This window comes from Oryzias latipes, chromosome 10 (assembly GCF_053564925.1).
Source record: "Oryzias latipes strain Hd-rR chromosome 10, Olatipes_Hd-rR_3.1".
NCBI classification, from domain to species: domain Eukaryota; kingdom Metazoa; phylum Chordata; class Actinopteri; order Beloniformes; family Adrianichthyidae; genus Oryzias; species Oryzias latipes.
The window spans coordinates 15,517,059-15,528,888 of NC_136246.1; the positions used below are offsets into that span (position 1 = coordinate 15,517,059).

General features: G+C 42.6%; 2 protein-coding genes across 7 annotated transcripts; one reads left to right on the top strand and one right to left on the bottom strand.

The window, feature by feature from the left end:
* Window positions 1–1,189: 1,189 nt before the first annotated feature.
* LOC101157546 (phospholipase A and acyltransferase 3-like) lies at window positions 1,190–4,838 on the bottom strand. 4 transcript variants are annotated; one of them, XM_004073160.5, is made up of 6 exons: window positions 4,722–4,838; window positions 4,132–4,196; window positions 4,006–4,053; window positions 3,321–3,429; window positions 2,887–3,155; window positions 1,190–1,839 (listed from the first exon to the last, which is right to left on the bottom strand). In XM_004073160.5, the coding sequence occupies exons 3-6, from the start codon at window positions 4,018–4,020 to the stop codon at window positions 1,717–1,719; spliced, it is 516 nt and encodes a 171-aa protein (XP_004073208.1). In that variant the 5' UTR covers window positions 4,021–4,053; window positions 4,132–4,196; window positions 4,722–4,838; the 3' UTR covers window positions 1,190–1,716. The 4 variants fall into 4 exon arrangements, with proteins under 4 accessions (XP_004073208.1, XP_004073206.1, XP_004073207.1 ...); XM_004073158.5 differs by lacking the exon at window positions 4,722–4,838 and adding an exon at window positions 4,414–4,634; XM_004073159.5 differs by lacking the exon at window positions 4,722–4,838 and adding an exon at window positions 4,375–4,517.
* A 1,727-nt stretch (window positions 4,839–6,565) lies between these two features.
* Window positions 6,566–11,533, top strand: ints5 (integrator complex subunit 5). Of its 3 annotated transcripts, none has more exons than XM_078954083.1 (5): window positions 6,566–6,637; window positions 7,228–7,400; window positions 8,227–8,479; window positions 8,563–10,536; window positions 10,698–11,533. In XM_078954083.1, exons 2-5 carry the CDS (start codon window positions 7,306–7,308, stop codon window positions 11,403–11,405), a joined length of 3,030 nt encoding a protein of 1,009 aa, XP_078810209.1. In that variant the 5' UTR covers window positions 6,566–6,637; window positions 7,228–7,305; the 3' UTR covers window positions 11,406–11,533. The 3 variants fall into 3 exon arrangements, with proteins under 3 accessions (XP_078810209.1, XP_023814851.1, XP_078810210.1); XM_078954084.1 differs by lacking the exon at window positions 6,566–6,637 and adding an exon at window positions 7,539–7,611 and having other exon boundaries at window positions 7,156–7,400; XM_023959083.2 differs by lacking the exon at window positions 6,566–6,637 and having other exon boundaries at window positions 7,119–7,400.
* The last annotated feature ends 297 nt before the right edge of the window (window positions 11,534–11,830 follow it).

Genomic DNA, 11,830 nt, shown 5'->3' on the forward strand with positions numbered 1-11,830 from the left:
GGATAGGAGTCTTCCTTGTTACCCTTTCTTAGAATAGTATTAAGTATGCCCCATGTTTTTTTGATATTACTTTTGTTTTCCTCTAAAAGTTTTCCATAATATTCCTTCTTGCATGTTCTTATGATCTGCGTTAGCTTATTTTTGTATTTTTTATATTTAATTTCGGCCTCTTTTGTTCTCTTTTTTAAGTAGTTTTTATAAAGAGTATTCTTTTTCTTACATGCATTCTGCAGTCCTTTTGTCCTTGTGCTATCTTAGATGACCCCTCCCTTACATTGACGTGTTCTCCCTACCATGATAAAGGTGGAAAGATTTCATGTAATCCATGGACACCAGTGAGGTTCACAAATTATTAAAGAAAAAAGGTTCAGCGCACTGTCTAGTGCACGTGTCAAACTCAAGGCCCGTGGGCCAAATGTGTCCCGCAAGAGCATAAAAGTTTTTAATTTCTTAAAATAAAAATAGGTCTGTATTTATTCATATCTAGGGGGAAATGGATTTGAAATATCGGATTGGGTTAACTATACATTAGAACTTAAACACTGTCCACATAACCTAACCTGACAGAATCAAATGTAAAAGGATTTATGGTAGAGTAACAAGCAAACATTTTTTCTATGCAACTAATTTTCACTTAAAAAAGTTATGAGTTATGTAACATTGAGTAGTTACGTTTATTTTTCATTACATTTAGTTACATGTATAAGTTATATCTGGCCCTTTGAGGACAGCTACTATGCTGATGTGGCCCTCAGTGAAAATAAGTTTGACACCCCTGGTCTAGTGGGTCTAGATGGCCCAACTCCCAATGTTAAAGTGCCTAGGATAGCACAAGGGTTACGTGGAACAAGTTGCAAAACCTTCCCAGTATTTCTTGCTCCAAACATAAGTGATGACATTTAGTGGGTTTTAGATGTGATCCACTGCCAATGATAAGCTGTTTTTTTTTTAATAAAGCTGAAATAAGACTTTAAAGTTTTAGTTCGTGCTTTAATGTAGTTGGTAAATTTAAGCCAAGTCGAGTTGTAAATCCTGGTGTGTTTTATGCAAGATAAGATAGCATGGCATTCCAGCACAGTGGCAAAGGTTCGTCGAGGCAAACCCCTTCATAACTTTACCCTGTATCTGAAATGTATTGATCAGTAAGACTTTGAACATTGGATTCAAAAAAATTTTTTAGCAAATCAACTCCATGCTTCAAATCTTTATTCTAAAGCTCACAAACAAATGTCAGAAACAGACAAACAGGAACAAACAGACTCGTGCAACTTTACAGTACTAGAATCTTGTGAAACAGGAAAACTTGATAGCTTATTGGCAAATACAGAATTAAATGCTGACTTTAAAACAGTTTGATCCACAAGATTATATTTCCAACCAGTTAAAAATTATTTTACAATTTCTTCTGTACCTTAAAAACATCCCCTCAATAATTTGTGCTTTCCAACCTTTATAAGCATACAAATATAAATCTTACTGTAATTTATGTTGGCACCAAAGAAGAATCATCAAGTTTGTGCTTTTCTATAGATGATCTCAGCTTCTTTTTGAACATCAATGGCTGGTAAAGGTGAGGCAGAGGTACCATGATGAGGGTCACCCTAACTTCCTGTGACATCACAAATAAGTGTTAATCTGGCAGTGTTATGTTGTGATTAGTTTTGAAGAGCTGCTGTTAGGAGTTTGCTGAAACCCCTGAAAAGCATAGGATTTCAGTCATTGGTTGTTCTTGTTTTTCTTATTGCTGCCTCCAAACAGCGCTCCGGCCAGAGCCACGATACCCAGGCCCACGGCTGCAGCCACGCCCGCCATCATCACGGCCTCTCCTGTTTTACGCACCTGCAGAGGACAAACGCAAACAAGAGCCGGTTTGTTACTCTTTTATGCTCTCTTTGAATGAATTTGTTCCAGTTTAAAAAGAAGTTTTCCTCAGAATTGCACAGTAATGGACTTTACACTAAACTTTTAAACGCAATTTGTGTCTGATGCAAGTTTTTGTTTAACCCCTTTTTGGTTACGGATGCAAAAATGCATCAAACCACTTTGGCTCAAAAACTACTTTAATTTAGCTTGCACTTCAACAAAAATGGCTTTTCTACCTTCTCTGAAAGCCCAAAGCGCTTTACAGTCCCAAACCCATTCAAACACATTTACACGCTGGTGGCAGCTCTGCTGCCAATCACTGGTGCCAACCTTCCACCAGAGGCAAGGTGGGGTTCAGTGTCTTTCCCAAGGAAACATTGACACATGAGCGGTCAAGGTGGGAATCAAACCTGCAATTTATGATCAGAGGTCGACCGCCCTGCCGCTGCACCACGGCGTAAAGTGAATTTTTTTAATAGCTGGAAATTGCCACAAGAACATTTCAAAAATCAACATTCATCTTCTGCCGTTTTATCCCTTTCTGGGTCACGGGGCTGCTGGAGCCTATCCCGGCCACTTGTGGGCGAAGGCAGGGGACACCCTGGACAGTTCGCCAGTCTGTCGCAGGGTAGAATGTCCTCAATCACACACCCATTCACACCTATGTACAATTTAGAGTTTCCAATTAACCTATGAAGGATATTTTTGGACGGTGGGAGGAAGCCGGAGACCCCAGAGAAAATCCACACAGAACATGTAAACGCCACACAGAAAGGCCCCCCATTGATGTTCTGTTTCAGGTCCCCCCAGCCAGGGCTTGAACCGGGGGCCTTCTTGCTGTGAGGCAGGAGCGCTAACCACTGCGCCACCGTGCAGCCATTGGCGTTGGTTACAAACAACAAAAAACAAAACAAAAAACACAATTTTCATTGAAGTGGGTCTTTAAACTCACCACTCTTTCTCTATCGCTAATGGTTTTAAAAAAGAGGTTTGTATTAGAAAAGTTCGAGTGTTTCCACCAACCTGTCGGGACTCAGCTTTTCCGTAGCGCAGCTCATTGACGAAATGCTCACAGTTCCCCGTGAAGACACAGTATGGTCGCTCCTGGCCCACCAGCAAGCAGGCATCTGCCACAATAACTGGAGCCGGCCGGGGCTCGTACTCTTCATCCAGACTGTTGCTGATCTTCCACTGATCTGTTCCCACAACCTCCCAGAGCTCCTCTTTCTTCACCATAGCCTTCTCCGTTAGGACAGACATGATGCTGTTGGAACGAGCACCTGGAGTCTCAACTAATACACAATCACAAAAGAAGAAGAAAAATGCTATTCTCTCATAGCCTTTCATGCACAACTTGATATTCAAAACTATTTAAATTCAGTTTGTTTCATCGAACACTCTTTGTTCCAGATTGATATTTGGGACATAAGCTCCGTGAATCCTGTTTGGACACTCACAGGGCGGCGCCATGTGAACAACGAAGCCATCGCCAACGTACACAGCCCAGTGTTGATAAGAGCCACGGTCGATCTCAATCAAGTCTCCCGGCTCGGGTTTCACATCGTACTGGGATTAAGAGCAGGACAGAAAAATGTGTTTCATAATGACAACATAACACTTTCAACACTCTGAAAAACTTTCACCCGATTCAACTCCCTGGCAGTCTGTGAGAACTTATTTCCTCACTGTATGCTTACAATTTGAGTGTTTTAATGATGCTTTGTACGAGTTAAATTTATGCTTTAATTTTGTAAAAAGGTTCACGACAAGTTTGATTAAATGTAGAACTGAAAAAACTGCAACAAACTTCCTCTAAAACAGCAAAACACAGACCCTCCTGACAGCTTGTTATTTTCCGTAGAGAGAAAGAAAAAGGCCTAAAATGTAAATTCTAATTTGGTTTCCTTGGATTATTATTTTTTTAAATTAGATGATTACACAGCCTATTTAGACTTTACAAATGGGAATCTTTACTTCATAGAATTATGCATTTCCTCTTTAATTACTGTCTTTATATGAGGAAAAATTAAAACAAATAACTTTTTTAAGGAAAATCATAAAATCAATGTATTGAATTAAAAATACAGTTTCAAACCAGGCAAACAATTTCTCTGAAGAAGAAAGTAGAATCAACTTGCTTACCAGTGTTGGAGCCATGGCCCACTCTGATGTTTGGACTGGTTTCCTGTTCTGATCAAAGAATCACGAAACATTGTTTTTAAGCACATCTTTGCCATTTTCTTTCATTTATTTGATGCTGTCGTTTACCTTTTTAGCCTTTGAAAGCGTTTCAATCAAGCACTGTTATGCAGCCGAGGAAAAGCTGAAAATTTCTAAGAAAAACAAACAAACAGGAAACGCATATATTTTTCATATATTCGGGGGGTATAACTTCATTGGAACAGCCACATCACCAATGACGACGCGGAGGAACTAGCTAGCAGGCTGTGATGCTCTGTGTCGACAGACTCGACGCCGTTTCACAAAATGCTTTGAGGCTCAGAAATTCACCCTCTTTCCCAGCTTCCGAGGCTCTGCAGCGGTCCTTACCCGAAAATCACCGTCCAGAAGACCTTTCTTTAGTTTAGAAGAGCCGCCGCTCCCGACTGACATGGAGAGCAAAGCTCAGCTGTGAGCGATCAGCTGATTGCAACAACAACAACCACCACGGTCTGTACCAAGTCCGCACGGGGACGGAACGGATCAAATACTTTACGGTTAAAGCGACCGAAATGGGTCAGTCCACAAGTGCATTTTATTTATGGATTATAAAAAGATGGAACAGTCTACTTTAATGAAAATAAATACATTAGAATGCCAAAAGTCCAGTAATAACACTTGATACTTAGCTGGCTTACCTATTTATAGCAAAAATGGAAATCGAAAGTCAGACTCCTCTAATACCGCGGTCAAGTGAGCCGACATCTGTGGAAGTGCGGTCACGCCAGCATGCGCGTTTACATCATAGTTTACGGTACACACGTCCAGCGAGCTGGAAAGACGGCATAAAGCGCTGATATCACCCATGTCACAGTAACCATTTATAGAAATGACATGTACTGTACTCTGAAATTAATGCATGCCCTGTATCGTTATTCAATGTACAAATGCATTCATTTGGATTGCATGTCTGTTCATTCCATAATAAACTACCAGAAATAATGTGTTATGTCTTAAATATAATCAATCAGACAGATTCTAAAAGTGAGATTCAACACTGACAAGAGTGTTTTGTGGGTGGTTGAGCATGACATGGAATGGAATCAAACAGAAATGAAGAAACTCCAAGTAAAATCACATCTGGTCCTGTCAACTCTTTCTAAAGTTGCTTCAATTGAGGTGACGCAAAATTTTCATTGTATTATTGTTGATAATGACGTTCACTAACATGACAGCAAGGCTGATGAAAAATGACTGGAGAATATTAGAGATATTGACATTGTAGTCTAATTCATCCTCCCTCATACATAGTCATAGTATAACATTTGAACCATCCAAAATACCACTTTATCAAAAGGTGACGCAAAACTTTCACTGGATTATGGTTGTTAATGATGTTCTTGATCATCACAGCAGGTTTGAAGAAAAATGACTGCAAAAACATACTCTAACCGTGTATTTACCTTATATTGAGGTTTATAAACATGTTATACTCCGACTGTGAATGAGGAGACCAGAATTGGTCTATAATGTCAATATCTGTATTTTTCTACAGTCATTCCTCTTCAACATTGCTGTGATGATCATGAACAACATTACTAACATTAATCAAGTGAAAGTTTTGCGTCACCTTTTGATAAATGTGCATTTTGAATAGGTAATCCGTAATAATTTAACTAAAGGCAGGCCGCTTATAGGTGTACTATAATGTCAATATCTGCAATTTTCTTCAGTCAAATTTCTTCAAACTTGCTAAGATGATCGCGAACATCAGTACTAACCATAATCCAGTGAAAATTTTGCATCACCTTTTGATAAAGGAGTATTTTGGATGGTTCAAATGTTTTACTTTAACCACAAAGGCTGGATGCTTAGGAGAACTATAACTTTAATTTCTCTAATATTCTCCAGTCATTTTTCTTCAAACTTGCTGGGATGATCATGAACATCATTATTAACCATAATCCAGTGAAAGTTTTGTGTCACCTTTTGATAAAGGAGTATTTTGGATGGTTCAAATGTTATACTATGACTATGAGGGAGGATGAATTACAGTATAATGTCAATATCTCTAATATTCTCAGTCATTTTTCTTCAAACATGCTGTGATGTTAGTGAACATTATTACCAACAATAATCCAGTGAAAGTTTAGCGTCACCTTAAATGAAGCAACTTTAGAAAGAGTTGACAGGACCAGATGGGATTTTACTTGGAGTTTCTTCATGTCTGTTTGATTCCATTCCATGTCATGCTCAACCACCCACAAAACACTCTTGTCAGTATTAAATCTCACTTTTAGAATCTATCTGATTGATTATATTTCAGACAAAACACGTTATTTCTGGTAGTTTATTATGGAATGAACAGACATGCAATCCAAATGAATGCATTTGTACATTAAATAACGATACAGGGCATGCAATAACTCTCATTTATTTCAGAGTACAGTACGTCATTTCTATAATGGGTTACTGTGACATGGGTGATATCAGCGCTTTATGCCGTCTCTCCAGCTCGCTGGACGTGTGTACCGTAAACTATGGTGTAAACGCGCATGCTGGCGTGACCGCACTTCCACAGATGTCGGCTCACTTGACCGCGGTCCTCTAACCGGTAATGATAAATGTTACATAAAAATAGTTCCATTAAATTATTAATTTGTGGTCACAATTTACTTTTTTATGCACCCAAATTAGAAAATTATTAGCATTTTGTGGCCAGAAAATACGTTCGCGCAAAAATTAGCAGCTTGTGCAATGCAAAAAAGTGACTTTACTTTTGTGTGTACAATAGTTGGCTAATCTGAGCGCACAAAGTACTAATTTGTGGCCATAAAATGCTCATTTATGCACACAAAATACAAATTTATTTCCTTAAACTATTAACTTGAGGTGTTTTTAAAAATGTATACAATAAATGTTCACATCCTAAAACATATCGGTTTGAGTAGGAGCCTATTCTGAAGGGAATAACTTTTTGTTTTGTTTTTAGATGTATAGTTTTTATTTATTTATTTTTTATTGAATCTCACATTTTATGAAAAAATGTTTAGTTTACTTTGATGGAATTTGAATCGTCAAAAACAACAATCACTAGGTGTCGCTAGCTAACAGTGGCGGGCTTGTCTTGTCTTTTCAAGAAGAAGTCGTAACTTCCGGCTTTGAGAATTCCCTTTGGCTGTGTTTTCTCCTCATTTTTGTCAGCCTAAAGACGAAAGACCCCACTCCCATCAGCTTTGTTCAAGTGTTCCGGACCAGAGCGGAGTTTTATGTGACGTTTAAATGTTAAGCGACCCAGCGATGTCCGTGGTTTGTGATGGGGGTCCGCTGAAAGCGATGCAGAGTTCCCACAGCCTCACTGCCCAGACAACCCTGAGGTACGTCGGAAGTGGCGGGTTCGACAGAGCCGCTACTATTCTCAGAATCGCTGTATAGATAGTTTTATCATATATATTAATGAATAAGGATGAACACATTTTACGGGTTCTTCTTTTTTCTCGGTTTTTTGCTACAAGTCCTTCACAACTCGAGCTGTTTAGGGCAATAAGAACAAAAGAACCGTTAGCCAAGAAAAACTTTATTGAAAAGGTAAACAATTTACAAATTGTTGTTCATTGTTCAATGCCAGAAATTATTGTCATGACTTCGTTTTAGAACCAATTCTGGTATTTTCGACTCTGAAAATATAATATATGATATTCTGTAACTATAAAAGTTTTAAATGAATTACTTTTGTTGATATTTTAAAACTTATGTTGGTTAAATAAATCATCATACAGATAGATATACTAGATTCAATGATTGTATAACCAAAAGCTGGATCAACCGATTAAAAAATCTTACTGGATAACTTTCACTGTATAGAATATTTTCACGTTTCCTGGATTTGGCCTCATTTGTTGTTAAATTGCTTTGATTATTTACAGCTTATTTTGTTTATCCATCCATCCATTTTCCTCTGCTTATCCGGGGCCGGGTCGCGGGGGCAGCAGTCTATTTTGTTTATATTATAGCAAAATACTTTGGTCAGGGTAATGATGTTATTTTGGCTCACTAAAAGCTACTTTTTAAATCTAACAACTTGAAGAGTACAGAGTAAATTGTTTGCAAACATTTTTATGCTGAAATAAATGTTCATTTATTGATACGATCTTTATGGATAATTGTGTGTGTGTTCTGTTTTCCCCGTTCCTTCTTCCTTAGTGCCCAGGAGCTGTCTCAGGAGATCAAGTCCTTCATCAGTGGTGTTGATGCAGTTCATGGTCGCAAGCTCAGTGTCAGGGAGCACGCTCGCTGCGCCGTGCGGCTGCTGCGCTCGGTCCCCGCCTGTCGAGAGGCAGTGCTGGAGCATCTTAGGGGCGTGTATGATGAGCATGTGTCTGCTTTCTTGGTAAATCTGGAGACAGAGGGTAGTTCCACCTCAGGAGGGAACTCTAATCTTGAGGACATTATACAGGTGGGATTTCATTCCATACTTTTTTACCGTCTTTTGGGGAGATCATTTTCTGAAGCCGTTTAAATTCTTTTTTCCGCCTGTAGGAGGTACATGTTGTGCTGTCAGAGTTCATCCGTCTCAATCCGAGGGCATGGGCGCCCTTGGTGTCTACCTGGGCTGTGGACCTGCTCGGCCAGCTGAGCAGCAAGCATGCGGGCCGCCGGGTTGCCCCCCACTCTGCCAGCCTCAACGAGCTGCTGCAGCTCTGGATGTCTTGTGCCGCCACTCGCTCCCTCATGGAGGCCTACTCGCAGTGTTTGGCTGCAATGCTGGCGTGGTGCCCTGACGCCTGTGTGGACGCGCTGTTGGACACCTCAGTACAGCACTCCCCACATTTTGACTGGGTGGTGGCTCACATTGGCTCGGCTTTCCCCGGAACCATCATCAGCAGGGTGTTGGCTTGTGGGCTGAAAGACTTCTGCTCCCATGGTGCTAAGGATCAAGGGTTACTGATGATGGGAATGGATAAAGGTAATAGAATTCCCAAGATTGGCTCGGTGGTGGGAATTCTTGGCCACCTTGCAGCACATCACTCTGAAAGCATACGGAAGGAGCTCCTCAGGATGTTTCAGGAAAGTCTGAGTCCTTCAAGCCCGCTTTCTCCTACTTCTTCGTCAACCTCTTGGGAAAGCTCCCCTCAACTTCGACGCTCGGCTGTTCCATTTCTTCTGCAGCTCGCTGCCATGTCCCCTAACCTTTTCGGTGCTGTTTCTGCTGAGCTTGTAGAGCAGCTACGCCCCTCCATTCTGCTCCAGCTGCAGGCTCTGCTGCAGGGCCTCCCTAAAGAAGAACTGGAAAACATGCTGGGGCTCGCTGTTCATCTGATCAGCCAGAGCCCAACAGGAGGAGCTCGAGTCCTCAAATTCCTTGCAGACACAGCCACCCCAGCTTCTGTGATTATCTCTGGGCCGACCCCATCGCCTCACGAAGGGGTCAGAGAAGGCTGCGACCGCCTTCTGCAGATGCTGCTCCTTCATCTCCACAAGCTGGTCTTCAATCGCTCTGATGGAGCTGAGGTCAGCCCTCATACTTCTGCCTCCTCGCAGCCTCAGAGGGTGATCCCTTTCTTGGAGGAGCTGCGCTCTCATGTAGCACAGCTGTGTGCGGAAACCCTGCGTCTGGAGCGAAAGCGTCACCTGTGGCTGCATCAGCTACTCTGTCTGCTGGCAGTCTATGGGGGTCCCAGTGTTGCCACAGAGACCCTCTGCCAGCTCCTTACACAAGCCCGCAACCCAGAAGAGTTGGCTCTTGCCTGGCAGCTGCACACCAACCTCTCATCGTGCATGGCCGGGCTCATTCCTGCGGCTGTAGCTCACTCTGTGGCACAGATACACACTCACACCTTGGGGCCTCGACAGCTTAAGCAGTTACTGCTCAACCTTTCCATAGCCATCCAAAGTCAGGATGAAGATAGAAAAGGAGGAGGAGCTCAGTCTTCCATGGCTGTCCAGGTGGGCTCAGCCGTCTCAGGACACCTTCATGATTTCTGCCCGCTCCTTCTGCACAGCGATGCAGCCGTTTCCCACTCCACAGCCCGTCTACTGTCGTGCAGCCCGCTCCCTCGCACATCCTCCCCGGCACACCTCCTCCTGCTCTCCCGGGCAGCTGTCACTCATTTCTTTATGGCACTGCGGAAGCGGGTGGAAGCTGGGAACGTGGGTAGAGATGGCGGCCAGGCAGGAGAAGCTGTGAACTGTTCCGTTTTGATTTTGTCTCGGTTTGCAGCATACTCTCCTCTCACTCTCAAGGCAATCCTTCAGCAGCTGGCTGAGGGAGCGCTGCATAAAGGCAATGCTGACCTGTTTGGAGGGCAGGTCGCAGACATGTCAGGAGCCCCAGTGACAAACCCCTCATTGTCCTCCGATCTGGGAGCGTCTTTACTGGACATAAACTGCCGCTTTAGCACAAGCGTCAACTTTTCCGGAAGTGTGTGGTCTGTTTTTCACGCAGGGGTGATTGGAAAGGGGCTTAAGCATCGCACTGCCTCACAGCACCCCGACCCAGCAGGAGTCATCTGGGTGAGTAGTTGAGTCTCAGTGTCATGATTATAACAGTGTAAAGAGTTAGATCTATTTGTAGGCTTTTCCTTTTAAATGTTCAATCAGCAAAATTTATTTTGAGAACGAGCCAAACTTGTTGGAATTTGGTATAAAACTAAATGTATGTTTTATCTTTTCAGAACATCCAGACTCTTATGGAGGTCATAGTTCAGTGCTGCACTTCCTCTGGCCTTAATGGAACACCGTCGCCCTCTGACCCCGACGAGCCCCTGCCCATCAACGCAGAGGCAGCCAAGGTTATAGCAGTGACTTTGGTGGAAAGCGTCTGTCCAGATGTGGCCAACGGGGAGTTATCGTGGCCTCCCGAGGAGCACGCTCGCACCACGGTGGAGCGAGACATCCACATCCGACGCTGCTTTGAGGCCCACCCCGTGCTCTTCCCTCTCCTTCAGGTGGTGGCGGCCGGACGGCCTGCTCTCTGCTACTGCTCGGCTGTGCTCAGAGGCCTCATGGCCACTCTGCTAGCCCACTGGGAGGCCTTCCGCGAAGCGTCATCCACCGACTCTCCATGGCACCTGCAGGCCTCCTGCTTGCTGGTGTCTTGCATGGGAGAGGGTCAACTCCTGCCTCCGGTCCTGGCCAACGTCCACGAAGCTTTTCCCCATTTGAATCCCTTTGAGGTGAGGCTGCTGCTCCTGGCTGTGTGGGAGTATGTGAGGGGAAACGGGCCGCTTCCACAAAAGTTTGTCTTCAGCTCGGAAAAGGGCATGTTCTGCAGGGATTTCTCCAGGGACGGGGATGTGGCAAGATATGTGGCCCCAATTCACAGCGTCCTGCATAAAAACATTGACAGACTGGGGCACCTGTGCTGGAGATTCCAGCTTTGAGAAGATGTGAGAAACGGGTGATAGCTGAAATACTGTTAAAGAGAGGGATCCTTATGTGTTACAATACATTTTACTGCAAAGATGTACTGCAAACCCTTTGTCTTGATAAATAGTGACCTTTGTGCACAGCTTTATGTGTTTCACGTTTGTTTTTCTGGATCGTACAGTTTTTTTTTTTTTTATAGAACAATATTGTCAAACTGAACTTTAACTCAACTCTAAAAACAGATTATAAGTTGGTCATAGACTGCATCTAAAGTAGAGTCTTTCACATCACCTTTAAGGAGAAAAAAACTTTTTTCCCCCTATACATAAACATTAAAAACTTTCTAAAAAGATAATTGGGTCAAGTTTTCCGCTGTCAACTAGACAGATACAAATGAAGTTTGCTTAAAAAAATATACTCCTGCAACCTTGGTTACATT